Genomic DNA, 12,585 nt, shown 5'->3' on the forward strand with positions numbered 1-12,585 from the left:
AAGAACATGAGAATACTGTGGCCATATATTCTCTAGATCTATAATGGAACATTATTCTTCCAATAGTTTACCTAATATATTTCCCTAAAGACTTGGATTAAATAAAGATCACTTCATTAAATTCCCCCCCTTTCTTTTCTTACAGAGAAAACATATTACTCATTTTTCCCCTTTACTGTGAGATTACAGCAAGTGGTCTGCTCTGTTTCCTCCCTAAAGCAATGTCCTTCCTGAAAATAAAGCAGTCATTGCTCAAGTCCTGTTTCTATCAGACTGCATTTTCAAAGTTGGTTTGTAGGAACAATAGATAGTGTTTCAGATTTCACCTTAAAATAAGCTGTCAATGCAGCCCTCCTCCAAACAGCTCTGCCCTACGGCACTAGGCACTACAGGCCGTGGACGACGTAAGACAGCAACAGTGCGTCAGACTCACTCAGACCTCTCTTGAAAGACGAATCGAATATTAGAGCTAACTACCAGGCAAGAAACAGCTCATGTTCATAATTTGCTAAGTTAAGTAGATTTTCAGAAAAAAAGAAAAAAAGGGATAATTACCACTCAGACAAAACTTTCCCTTTATTTTACTTTAGTGTCTTTATCAAGAGAATAATTTCCTTAAAGTCTAAAAAACTATATTCAGTCTCTTCTTAGAATTGCAAATGTATTGTATGTTTGAGAACTGAAACTTTGTTAAAGGTCAGCTTCTGACATGACATTAAACAATGCCCTGGGGTCAAGCATCTTCTTCAAATTTCACTTCTTCATCCTCCTTATTGATGGAAGCATTGATGATGGTCCGTTGTGCGGTAGCTCTCTCACCCCTAACACCCAGCGTATTGAGAAACATTCACCTCAACTTGCTACAGTGAAAACTCTCCTGGCCTGCCCTGGCGTGAGGTCTAGAACAGCTCAGTCGATCAACACGTGAACACGAACACACATTGCGTATGAAATAGAGAAGAAGATGGAGAAAGACAAAGGGAGCCCCACTGCCTAAAGCACTGTCTCATGTGCACGGGAGCACGTGTTCTGTTTCACTCCCTCGACAATGACGACGTTTTGGCTTGTTCTGATTCAAAGTAAGCAAAAGGAGTACCCGTGATTGATCAGCATCAGATCTCAAAATCGATCACCTTCCAAATCCTGACCATACGGGAACACAATGAACTTTATTTTGGAAAGTTCAGGCAAATTCGTGTGATACTGACAGTGTTGGTCCCGAGCTCGGCTGGGGAAGGGACGACTGACTTACTCGCGCTCCATCGTTCCCAGCTGTCCCTTCAGCGCCCTTCTCTCCTACGCCGCCCTGGGGAGACACAAAATGTCATTTACTCATTTCATTGTCTTCTCTCACGTGGGGGAAGCTTCATGAGGGCACGGGCTTATCTCTTTTGATCATAGCTATATCCTCTTGAGCCTAGAACAGTGCCTGGCATTGTGTATTTTCTGAATAAATACAGGTAGTGAAAGACAGAAAAAGAAAGAAAGAAAGAGAAGGAGAGACGGAGGAGGGAAGATTGACTTGGGACTTAGAACGGAAGAAGCAAAAGCCTGGCCAAGAAAAAATTTTCAGGAGGAATTTAGAAACTCTAAATGAATGAACTAAAACAAAACAAAACAAAACAAGCAAAACAAAGAAACAAAAAAAACAGAGACTTACTCTGTCACCCTTCGGGCCTGGAGTTCCTGCAATTCCTCTCTCTCCTGGCATACCCTGAAGTCCCGGTGGGCCTGTATCTCCAGGGGTCCCTGATGGTCCTGGACTGCCCTAAAATGAACCAACAATAAGGGACCTCGCCGATACGGTATTAAGATTGAGCCACGTGAGATTTCTCTGCTGGTAAGACAAAAAGAGTGGAAGATCAGAGATTTCATAGGGTTCAACTGAGTGTTTATATTTTTCATTTGTGAAAATTGTCTCTGAGCTCATTTTTTGGAATCAAAAAGACTTTGCCTTTCTAATTGTTGGTTTATGTTTTCAACTTTTTTCCTTGGGGAAATTGAGCACCAAGTCAAATACAAACAATGGTTGCCTTCCTTCCTCTCTGACAACATCATGCGGGCCTGATGAAGGGGACGTTACTTTTAGAGAGTATTTCACTCTCACTAACAAAGACGTGCTATTAAGCACGTAATCACTCTGGACCTTGAAAATGTAAGGGATCTAATGTTATACAACCATGAAAAACTCTACTTTAATTGTTTATACCGAAATTGAGCACCCTCTTCTACAATCTGAAATGGCTCCCAAAGGAAACAAGACTGATTTTTGCCTCATGATGTATTTTACTTTCAGATTTCCAGGATGACGTACTTTCTTACAGTTAGTAAGAAGAACATGAGACAAAAAAACTGGAGTGTATGATCAGGAACATCTCGTTATAAGTTATACGGATTCCTATTTATTGCCTCTGCTTACTAATGGAAGCCACTAGTAAAGTTCTGTGAATAAATGTTAGGAATGGGTTTCCATATGAGAATGTATCACTATGCACACTAGACCATAAATCCTATCACAGAGAAGAGACTTCATTCAGCTACCCCCTTAATGCCAAGGAAAAAGCCTAGTAGTGCTTATTAAATACTTGTTGAAGAAGAAAATTATATAATCGAATTTTCTCGCAACAACAAGAGAAACCCATTCTAGTTCCATCATGTGCTTGTTAGGCTGTAGCTCCGGGAACATTCTGAAGTGCCAGTTCACCGCCGTACTTACTTTGGGACCGTCCGGGCCGTGGCCCCCAGCCATTCCCTTCTCGCCAGGCAGCCCCGTGATTCCTGGTTCTCCTCTCTCCCCTGGGTTTCCGCGCTCTCCCTAGTGCGACACGGGGATGTCAAACAACCAGCGACTGTTGTGAAAGTGGGTTAAAAATGCTTCTGGAAATCTGCAAAACTGCTTCTACTGGAGAAAAACTGAGAAATGAGCAGCTATTGAGGCTCATTTTTCTAATTTAGTGATAAGAAATGAACTTGAAGTAAGAACATGTTATTTCACGGCATAGACTTTCCTCGTAAGATTAATTTTCATCAAGGAAAAGAATTTTATTCTCAAAAGAAAGCTCAGCTTATGATAAAAGATTTTTTTTTTTTACTGAAAGCAATGGAAATTAAGTTAATAGTGAAAGAGAGAATACTCACTCTGGGTCCTAATGGGCCAACTGCTCCAGGATCTCCAGGAACTCCCTAGAAGATATAATTTTTAAAAATTTCAAGAAATGCTTTGAGCTAAATTTTGGGTATTTATTAGAAATCTTTCCATACTACACATCTAATTTCTTTTAATGTACTATTAGAGGTTTGAATAAACCCATAATGAGGAAAGAAAAATGTGTATACTTTTATAAATGAGGGGATATCCCATTCATTGGATAGAAATTATTTTTCCAGAAAAAAAAATGTTTATTAAAGCTGAATGCTTGATTTTGGGCAATGAAGACATGAAAAACATTATCTCACAAATAGAACACACTGGTCTTTTTAGAGACAACAAAATATATAGTAATTTTATTTCCTAATGTGAAAAAAATTTAATAGAGGAAACAGAAATAAAAACCAACAAGGAGCTATTTCTTAAACATAACCAGTTCAACTCAATTTAGTAAATAGTTCCCCTGACCATACACTATGGACAACAGTCCCCTGGGAATTGTGGGTTCAAACTAGTGTAGTCATGACTATGTCACAAGTTTCAGTCTGTTCTTAACTAAAAGAAAGTTTGTCAACAAGTTCAAAACCTCTCTTTTTGATTAAAAATAATAACTAATGACAAAGAAAGCTGTTGTATAGAAAGTCACGGTCATCAGACTGGGATGAAAACTAATTTAGAAGTTCGGTTGGTCCTCAATGTGAAGTTTTAAGAAAAATTTAATCAAATTATTTATCTCTTATTTTCCTTTTTATGTATGCTAATAGGCAATATGTGGTTTAAAAGAAAACCAAAGTTTGGTTTTCTTTTAAACCACATATTGCCTATTAGCATACATAAAAAGGAAAATAAGAGATAAATAAGCTTTCTTTGTCATTAGTTTTTATTTTTAATCAAAGAGAGAGGTTTTGAATTTGTTGCTTAAAGGCCCTTCATCACCTCCCATTAGAAGAGTCCAAAAAAAACGACATTTGAAGTCAGACTTCCCACAGTCTGGCTCCCGGTTTACCGTCCAGCCCCACCTCCAGGCGAATTTATTCGCTGCATTCCTTTCTTAGCAACCTTTTCAGTGCCTTCATTTGACCAACAAACGCACCTGCTGTGCTCATCTCACTTCCTTCCTCCCCTTCCTCATAAAAGATCTTACTTTGCCTGGGAAACTTTTCCTAAATCCCCACGTCTGGATTGGGTGCATCTTCTGTATTTGCACACTCTATCTCCTACCGTGATGTAACATAAAGTTCATGTCCATCTGGATCAACTGGTTAGGACCAGAGCTCAAGACACCTAAGCACACAGTACCCAGCAAATACCTGCCGAATGGTTACATGAATGAACGAATCATCCACAGAAAAATAAATTAACTGATGTCCTGGTAAAATAATAGAAATAAAATAATATCTGTTTATAGCCATTTATAAAGCTTCAAATATAACTCGGTAGTTATGAGAAGACACATCTCTAGTGATTACAAACAGTCTTGGGAAGCAGGCCAGTATTCACAAATTATACCCTCTGTGTCACTTTGGAACGTCACCTAACATCTCTGTGCTTCATTTTACTCATCTGAAAAACAGGCATCATATAGTCCCTAGATGTATAGGGTTGTTTTGAGGATTAAAAGAGATTACATTTATAAAGCAAACCAGAACAGAACTTCACATATAATAATAAGTGATGTTATGGACCAGCAATTTTTATTATTGCTATTATTATTATTATTATTAAAAATAAACTTACCTGGTCACCTGGCTTTCCACCTTCCCCAGGAGGCCCTGGAGGGCCAGGAAGCCCCTAAAGGAAAAGAAAAAAATAAAATTGTGAATTTGTCAAAGTTTAATAGGTCACTAGTGTTCACAGTTTACCTTTTATAATTCACGGAGGTTCCATGACTATACGTTCAAGCAAAAGCTATTGTTTAAAGACAAGGAAAACAGAACAAGAAAACTCTATCTTATACCATAATGCAGCAATGGTCGGTTTATAGGTTTAGATTTTCATTTGGACACACTTAAGAAGAAAAAAGAAAAGAATCTAACGGGAGATTCTTAACATTTGTCAAGTTTTTATGGGTCTGAAAGCAATATTTTAGGTTGCTAGTATAGTACTGAAAGTCACTCCTGAAAGTTTCTTTTTAATCAAATTATAATTATCCATTATTAATTTCCCATACAATATATTTAGATAAATCATGAAAATTTATTCAACAAAAAATGTAAGACATTGTGTCTATAAAACTGAATCAACCTTAAAATTGTTCAATAAAACTTATCAAAAACATTTCATGATTTTTAATTTGTTAACAGTTTTATATTTTGATCAGTTTTTAGGGGGAAGTCTGTTCCTTCTTTCTGAACAGAAATGTTGGGTTTTATCCATTTTATTTATTTACTAAAAGAAGAATGACTTTTTTGAAAATTGTGGAATCTCACATCATTTGACCATATCTTTCCATATTTTAAAAAAAAGCAGTGTAGTTAATGGTAGCAAACATGGAGAAGTGGGTCCGTGCCTACCTGAAAGCCCGTGGGGCCTGGAGGTCCCTGTTCTCCCCTGTCCCCGGCTAGACCCTGCGTCAGGAAGGAGAGAAAGTCATGAGTGGGGTCCGATCTTCATACCCGCTTCTGGTGTGTGCAACCTACTACGAGGATTGATATTTGCCTTTTCTCTAATCACATGTTTTCATTCTAGCCAGATATGGAGCTAGCATTATAATGAGTAGTTGAAGGTGTTGTTGGAAGTCCGTGCTGCTGAGAAAGTATCTTCTAAAGTTGACAAAAACACTGTCGACATATGTTCATTTTTTGATCCAAATGTAAAATGTCTAGAGCCAACCATAAAATTGGGTGGGGAAACTGGAAAAGCTGAACCTGGAAAAATTCATTACTTTTACATATCTAATCTAAGCAGGCAATACAAGTATCTCCTGCTTTTCCAAAGTTCATGCTGTATCACTTCACTTTTATGAAAGATCTGTATTAGCCTTCTGCTAACAGAAGAAGTCCGAAGATAATTTTTGATTTTACAAAAAAAGGTGAAAAGCAAAGAAAAGCATTCAGCATTTGTTTTGCTGTGAGCTGTCAAGGAGGCAGTGCACCCCTGGCAGCGAGAGGGGCCCCCACAAGCTCCTGCCTGGAGAACCATGCTCGCATCTCGACATCAAGCCTCCATGGTGCGGAACTGTGTCTGTGAACATCTGAGTTTTATCTACATTTATTTGTGCATCTGTTAGGGCAAGATATGTCCTAAGGTATTAGAAAAACCTAGGAGAGTCTCTTTTTGGAGTCTGGGAATTTTAAGAAAATTTTCCATGTAAACTAATGATAATGGCTTTTTGGCTTTATACCATTTCAGCTTATAAAGTTTTCATGGGAACACTCTGCTTTCAGATAATGGGGGAAACCTTATCTCTATTCTAATATTCCAATTTATTTCTCAGTGTCATAAAAAATATTAATCAAGCTCTCAACATTAGAACAACTATAGAAAGCAAAGCTAACATTTTAGAAAGATATTTAAATTGCACCAGCACAGACAAATAAATATGCCAAACTATTTCTATAAATATTTAATTTTAGAATACTAGATGCAAGTGTACCTCAAAGGATAAAAAATTTTCATTTTTTAGTCCTCAAAAAAAAGTCAGTTTAAGTAAATTCCTATAAGGCATCATTAGAAGAATGTAGGTATAATTCAGTACTTAAATATTATCAATAAAAGTATAAAATATTTGTCAAAAATTTGTCAAAACATTTGTCAGACCGATAGTTGACACATTCTTCAACACTTAAAGACGATGAGGTAGGTTTTATCATGAACATCTTAAAGAAGTTTAAAACGAAAGTCCAATCGCTCCATTTAAAATGGCAGAAGGTACCCACACGGGAATCAAAATGAAAGATTATAACTGAAATTCTTCAATCCTGTGCTTTCTTACTTACTTCCTCTGAAACTTACTCCTAAGTAGAGTCTTGGACAAACATGAAAAATGCAATGGGAATACATTCTCGTGGAAAGATCACATACCGGGGGACCCACAGGACCAGAAGGACCGACTTCACCATCTTTTCCAGGAGCTCCCTAATATCACACAGAGATAATATGTAAAGTGGGGCCACAAGACATTGGGGTGATATCATATATATACATACATGGATTTCCCCCCTTTGGCAGAAAATGTTTACTTACCCTCTGCCCAGGAACACCAGCATTTCCTGCCTCTCCAGGTTTTCCAGGGTCACCCTAAAGAAAAATTAGAAACCATTTAAATGTCAATCAGTTTGCTCCAAACACGGCTGCTTGAAGTGAGGGTCGTGATGAGATAGCAAACCCTTCTCACAGGTACTCACACTGCTACCTTTGGGGCCTGGGAGACCCATGCTGCCGGGCTGCCCTCGGATTCCTATGGAGCCTGGAGGACCCGGCCGGCCGTCCTCCCCAGGAGCACCCTGCAAAGTTGACAGGAGAAAAGTAAGTTTTATGTAAATTCTCTAAACAGTCATCACTTGTCTTTCCGTACTTATAAAAGTTACATGAGTTTTAAACTATCCTTCACCCTTTACTTAGTGAATCAGAATAGTTGAGTGCTTAAAAAAACCTGCTGAAGTGTTTTGAGTATTGAGAACAGAGATTTCACTCTTTCGGTACACAAACCTCAACTCCGCGTCTCCGTGCACTCTCATTCTCACAGGGAAAAATCTTCGTTCCTCTTTAATTTACTCTAGCTTGTGGTAATGGAAATTTGGTACTTCTTTTTCACATTTTTGGTATAAAGGAAGGGCCGAGTGTAGATGAGCTGTCCAAAGTCAGACCTACCTATCTCTTAAACCTACACAATTAGGAGGAGATCAAGAAATAAGAATGTTTCTAATAGAAAACTTTGACCAATGCTGGAGGAATACATGATTTCAACTTTTTCTGCTGATGTTAGAGAAGTAATTTCAATCTCATCATTGGTATTAATTAAATTTTATCAGTTTCTGGTGAATTTTAAAATATCAAGATCCTATGAATTTGCTCCAGCATTTTAAACATGTCTGTATCATCCGCATCCCCCTGATTAAAAACATGGACCTCAAACAAACATCTCATCATTTAAGTTGTAGGTCTATTGAGAAATACTGAGGATTACGGACTTTTTATTTATTTATTTTAAGTAGGCTCCACATGGGGCTTGAACTCATGACCCGAGAAAAAAACGGGAGCTGAAACGAAGAGCTGGATGCTTAAACAACGGAGCCACCCAGGCCCCCTTGGGAGTTTTAGGTAAATTCCTTACCAAAGGCCCAAGTTTTCCTTCAGGACCTTGAACTCCAGGATTTCCTGTCAGACCCTGAAAATTAAAAGATTTGTCATGTTTTTGCTGACTTGCAACTGAGGTAAAGAGTCGTGAGAGTAAAAACAGCATCGTGTTCAAAGGACCCAGTTCCATTGCGCAACGCCCATCCTCAGTGGCCTCCTCTAGGCAAACTCACAGGCCGGTCACGGACCTTGGCCAGCGTGGCTTTGGACGGACACAGGGCAGAACCACAGCATGCCACAGGCAGCACCACATGGGACTTCACCGGCGGAGCCCTCACAGCACAGCCTCCCACAGTGGGAGGTCACATGTGAGGAAAGGAGTCTACACGGCGGGCACAGGAGGCGTTCTGGCTTAGAACCCTCACTAAACCAGCATTTGTAACAGCGCCGTGAACACAGTACACTGATCCCGGCCAGGGGAGCCTTCCCAGTCACGCCGAACTCAGGCCTAGTTACTCTAAACTCAGGACACCCAAAGCTATGCCTCCCGCTAGGTTTTTATAATTCGTGGCCCCCCCAGTCCAAATGTGGACAACACTCCGGGGTCATTTTCACTGTAAGCAGCACTGACCGCTCATTCAGACGGCGTTCCGACCCTATCAGGTGTCCAGGGAAGAATTCTAGGAAAATGTCGGTTTCCCATGCAGAAGGAGATCTGCATGGGAACTGTACTCACAGGCTTGTACTCATATCTTGAACACCAGGTTCAAGAGTATGTGGAGCCAAATGTTATTTCCATTAACTTTTTAAAATTTTTTTTAAATTAACTTTTTAAAATTAACTTTATGTGCAATTCCCTTCTCTTTGGGGAGCACTGTTGACAATGGAATATGAGAGGCATTTCACAGTCCAAATGAATTTTCAAGTGACATTTGGTCAAAAACAAATTTATCAGGAATTCTCTCTGCCAAAAGCCAAATAAATTATTCGTCAGCAAGTAAAGAAAGAGTAAATATTGACAAACAGGGTTTTTCTTTCATGTCAAGGGGCAAAATGATGAATGCATACGTCTTTGAGAAAGGGAGACTAGAAAAGACTGTATTTTCTATACATGAAACATAACAAACCAGTATTTTAAAAATAGTGAATCGGGTCAAAATTGTAAAAACAAAGACATGCTCCCACTTGTCAAGATGAGCTCAGTTAGTCCTTTTGCTGAGCCCCGAGGAGCGGTTCTCTTGGGCTGATGTAGCAAATGGCTGTGTTCTTACCCGAGCACCCGGCAGCCCAGGTTCGCCTGGCCGTCCTGGGTCCCCTTGACCTCCTTTAGGTCCAGAAGAGCCCACAGGACCCCTCTCTCCTTGAGCCCCCTGTTCCAATGCAAAGCAGAATGTGTCAGGAAAAAAAGAAACAATGCAGGAAAATAAAAGAAAAGAAATACGAAATTTATGTTTTACAAATCAAAGCGCTAGCATACCATAGGAATACTTTGTCAAGTAGTTACAAAGTTACAAAAAGTATCACTACATATTCTGTTCTCATCTGTCTTTATTAAACAAGAGTGACTTTCACCGTTAGCTAAAAAAAATTATATTTCAATTACCACTCTGATAATGTAGAGTTGGGAAAAAAAACACCAAAACTTTAGAGTCTGAATTTCTAGATAAAGGAAAAAGTCTCTTTATCAGCTAAGGAAGGGTGTGTGACCTTTTCTTCTCAGCACCATCCCGAGAAAGTCTGAAAACAAACTTCTACATACTTCCAACTGTTCGCATTCTTCCCAGCCCTCTGTAATACAGAAACCAGCCCTGGCAGGGGGGATTTGACATTAGGCTTGGCATCTGTGTCTGACTCCTTTCTGGATCTGCACCCACGTGGACCCAAGCCAGATCACTACTCTGCACAGTGGCATCATCGTCATCACGTAGCTCCAGCCACATGAGTGTCACATTGATGGATAACCTCACCTTTGGTCCAGGTAAACCATCAGAGCCCGGGAAACCACGATTGCCAGGAGCCCCCTGCAAACGACCAACAGGTGATTCTTGATTATTGTTGATGTTCTTGAGAGGTATAACCAGTGGGTAAATTTATTTTTAGTATTATAAGGTTTTAGGAGCCGTGATCAACCCAACGTGACAGTAGATAAGTATAAGAGGGAAAAAAAAAAAAAAAAACCTGAGTACGTGGAAAGAAATTTTAAATTTTGAAGAATGTACAAGTACTGAGCCAAAGTCATTCAAATTCTGAACTATACTAACAATTCACTGTAAAATTAACACGGAGAAAAACGGTCATCTGGATATGAGCACCGTCTACCACCATCAAAGTGTCAGTGGTAACGGCATGTGTAGTGCCTTCTGGGTGAAGAACTCGGCGTCTCTGAAAGCCTCTGTACATGTAACGGGATAAGGCTGTTGTCCCTTCGGACCTGCTTCATCTTACTCCAGCCACAGCAACCTCTTCGAATCTCTGAAATCACCAGCCCTCCTGGCCTGGTGGTTTAGATTTCCTGCTTCCTCTGCTGACAACGTTCTTTCTCCCAAGTTCTCCTGCTGGCTCATCCGCACCATCAGGTGTCAGCTAAACTGTCGTCTTCCCAAAGGACCCGTCCTGACCACCTAATCTAGTGTTACGTACCGTTGCACGCTCACAGCTGCTCTCTACCACGTCACCTGCTATTTCCCAGTGTACACAGTCCTTAGTAAAGCGTAGGATTACATTTTTGTTTCCTGTTGACTTGTTTACCGTTTACCTCCTCACTGGAATCAACTACTGGTTAGTAGCCCCCACATGAGGCTGGCGCCACCGCTGTCTTTTTCACTGAGTACCAATATACCAGCTACACACCAATATACCAGCTACACGCCAATATATTAAACGGGCACAATGTAGTTTTTCAATCAGCATTAGTTGAATGAATGCGTGAGCAACAATCGAACAGTCGCCTCTGTGAATCCACAGACAACCATACTGAACCGTTCAATGCACTTGCAAGCATTTCTTTTAACTGGTCGAGCTTTCCTGACCAACTCAAAACTTACCCATGTAATTGCCCCGCAACCCTAAGAATGTATTTTATCATTCAAATTTTACCCTTTCTCCCATTGGGCCTGGAGGACCGACTGTTCCGGGGTCACCTCGGGGACCTCTTTTCCCTTCTTCACCAGCTGGGCCTATTGGACCCTGAATACCATGTGGCCCCTGTTAAAAACAGAAGGAAGTTTTCAGAAAGAGCCAGAGTCCAAGGGAGTTACAGTCAAAAGCTTCATTTAATGAAGTCAGTTATGAATTTAAAACCATATTAAACTGTTTCCATCCAAGGGTATATTCCTTATTGTTATCATTTGAAATACTTGAGCACTTTGATCTGTGAACTCCTGGACAAGATTCATGCTCTTCTTATCACTTCAGGAAAAAGATGAAGCCTTACTGGTTCGCCTTTCGGGCCAGCTTCTCCTTTGAAACCTGGAACTCCTGGATCACCCTAAAATAAAAGTACGAATAGTTATGAGAACCAGGACAGTTAGCCAGTCCCATCTGCTTTAATTAATTAAAGTGGGTCTTGAAAACTTTCCACAGCTGAGTCTGTATTACCATTTCTTTAGTTTTGCAAATCTTGTAGAATGTATGTGAAATTTTATAAAACTTAGCATAATTAGGTAGCAGTTTCTCTATTTTACAGTGGTCTTTAAGAGACTTACTTTTAAAATTTTGCTTGTTTTATCATGCATACTAGAACACTTAGAATTATTCAATTATTGCAATTTGCTAACTTAAATTAGAACTAACAATATTAACGTCTACAGATAAATCTATTTCAGGTTTATTTTAGGAAATAGACTTATTTACCCAGAATCAAAATAATTTTATATTTATGTTCTCTTTATTGACAGTTTGATAACTTCAAATAGGACATTTCATCTTTGGAGTGCTCTGGGGTTTTGTGTATGTGCATCTTTAAATACCAGTTAAACTTGTGGGAAACAGATTGCTAAATTAAGAGCATGATAAAATCAAATAAGAAGTATCAGGAATACTCATGTTTTAATAAGTCTGTTACCAACATATAAAAGGATTTATTAGCATAACTAAGTTACTTGGAACAGAATTCAAAGTACTTGTTTTTGGCAGTGCTAAGAAAAAAGTTTTAATTTTTACATATTAAGCTAAAAATATAATAAGCACACTTCACAATG

At 39.3% G+C, this 12,585-nt stretch overlaps 1 protein-coding gene across 1 annotated transcript in view; it reads right to left on the reverse strand.

The window, feature by feature from the left end:
* COL5A2 (collagen type V alpha 2 chain) overlaps nucleotides 1-12,585 on the reverse strand; it is a 134,928-nt gene that overhangs the window by 22,903 nt on the left and 99,440 nt on the right. The window contains exons 22-35 of the mRNA XM_032354139.1: nucleotides 11,820-11,873; nucleotides 11,483-11,590; nucleotides 10,354-10,407; nucleotides 9,658-9,756; nucleotides 8,424-8,477; nucleotides 7,495-7,593; nucleotides 7,334-7,387; nucleotides 7,172-7,225; nucleotides 5,662-5,715; nucleotides 4,886-4,939; nucleotides 3,139-3,183; nucleotides 2,717-2,815; nucleotides 1,661-1,768; nucleotides 1,253-1,306 (exon numbers count right to left, since the gene is read on the reverse strand). Coding sequence (XP_032210030.1) covers nucleotides 1,253-1,306; nucleotides 1,661-1,768; nucleotides 2,717-2,815; nucleotides 3,139-3,183; nucleotides 4,886-4,939; nucleotides 5,662-5,715; nucleotides 7,172-7,225; nucleotides 7,334-7,387; nucleotides 7,495-7,593; nucleotides 8,424-8,477; nucleotides 9,658-9,756; nucleotides 10,354-10,407; nucleotides 11,483-11,590; nucleotides 11,820-11,873 — 990 coding nt within the window. The remainder of the gene's footprint in view (nucleotides 1-1,252; nucleotides 1,307-1,660; nucleotides 1,769-2,716; nucleotides 2,816-3,138; nucleotides 3,184-4,885; nucleotides 4,940-5,661; nucleotides 5,716-7,171; nucleotides 7,226-7,333; nucleotides 7,388-7,494; nucleotides 7,594-8,423; nucleotides 8,478-9,657; nucleotides 9,757-10,353; nucleotides 10,408-11,482; nucleotides 11,591-11,819; nucleotides 11,874-12,585) is intronic.

This window comes from Mustela erminea, chromosome 8 (assembly GCF_009829155.1).
Source record: "Mustela erminea isolate mMusErm1 chromosome 8, mMusErm1.Pri, whole genome shotgun sequence".
NCBI classification, from domain to species: domain Eukaryota; kingdom Metazoa; phylum Chordata; class Mammalia; order Carnivora; family Mustelidae; genus Mustela; species Mustela erminea.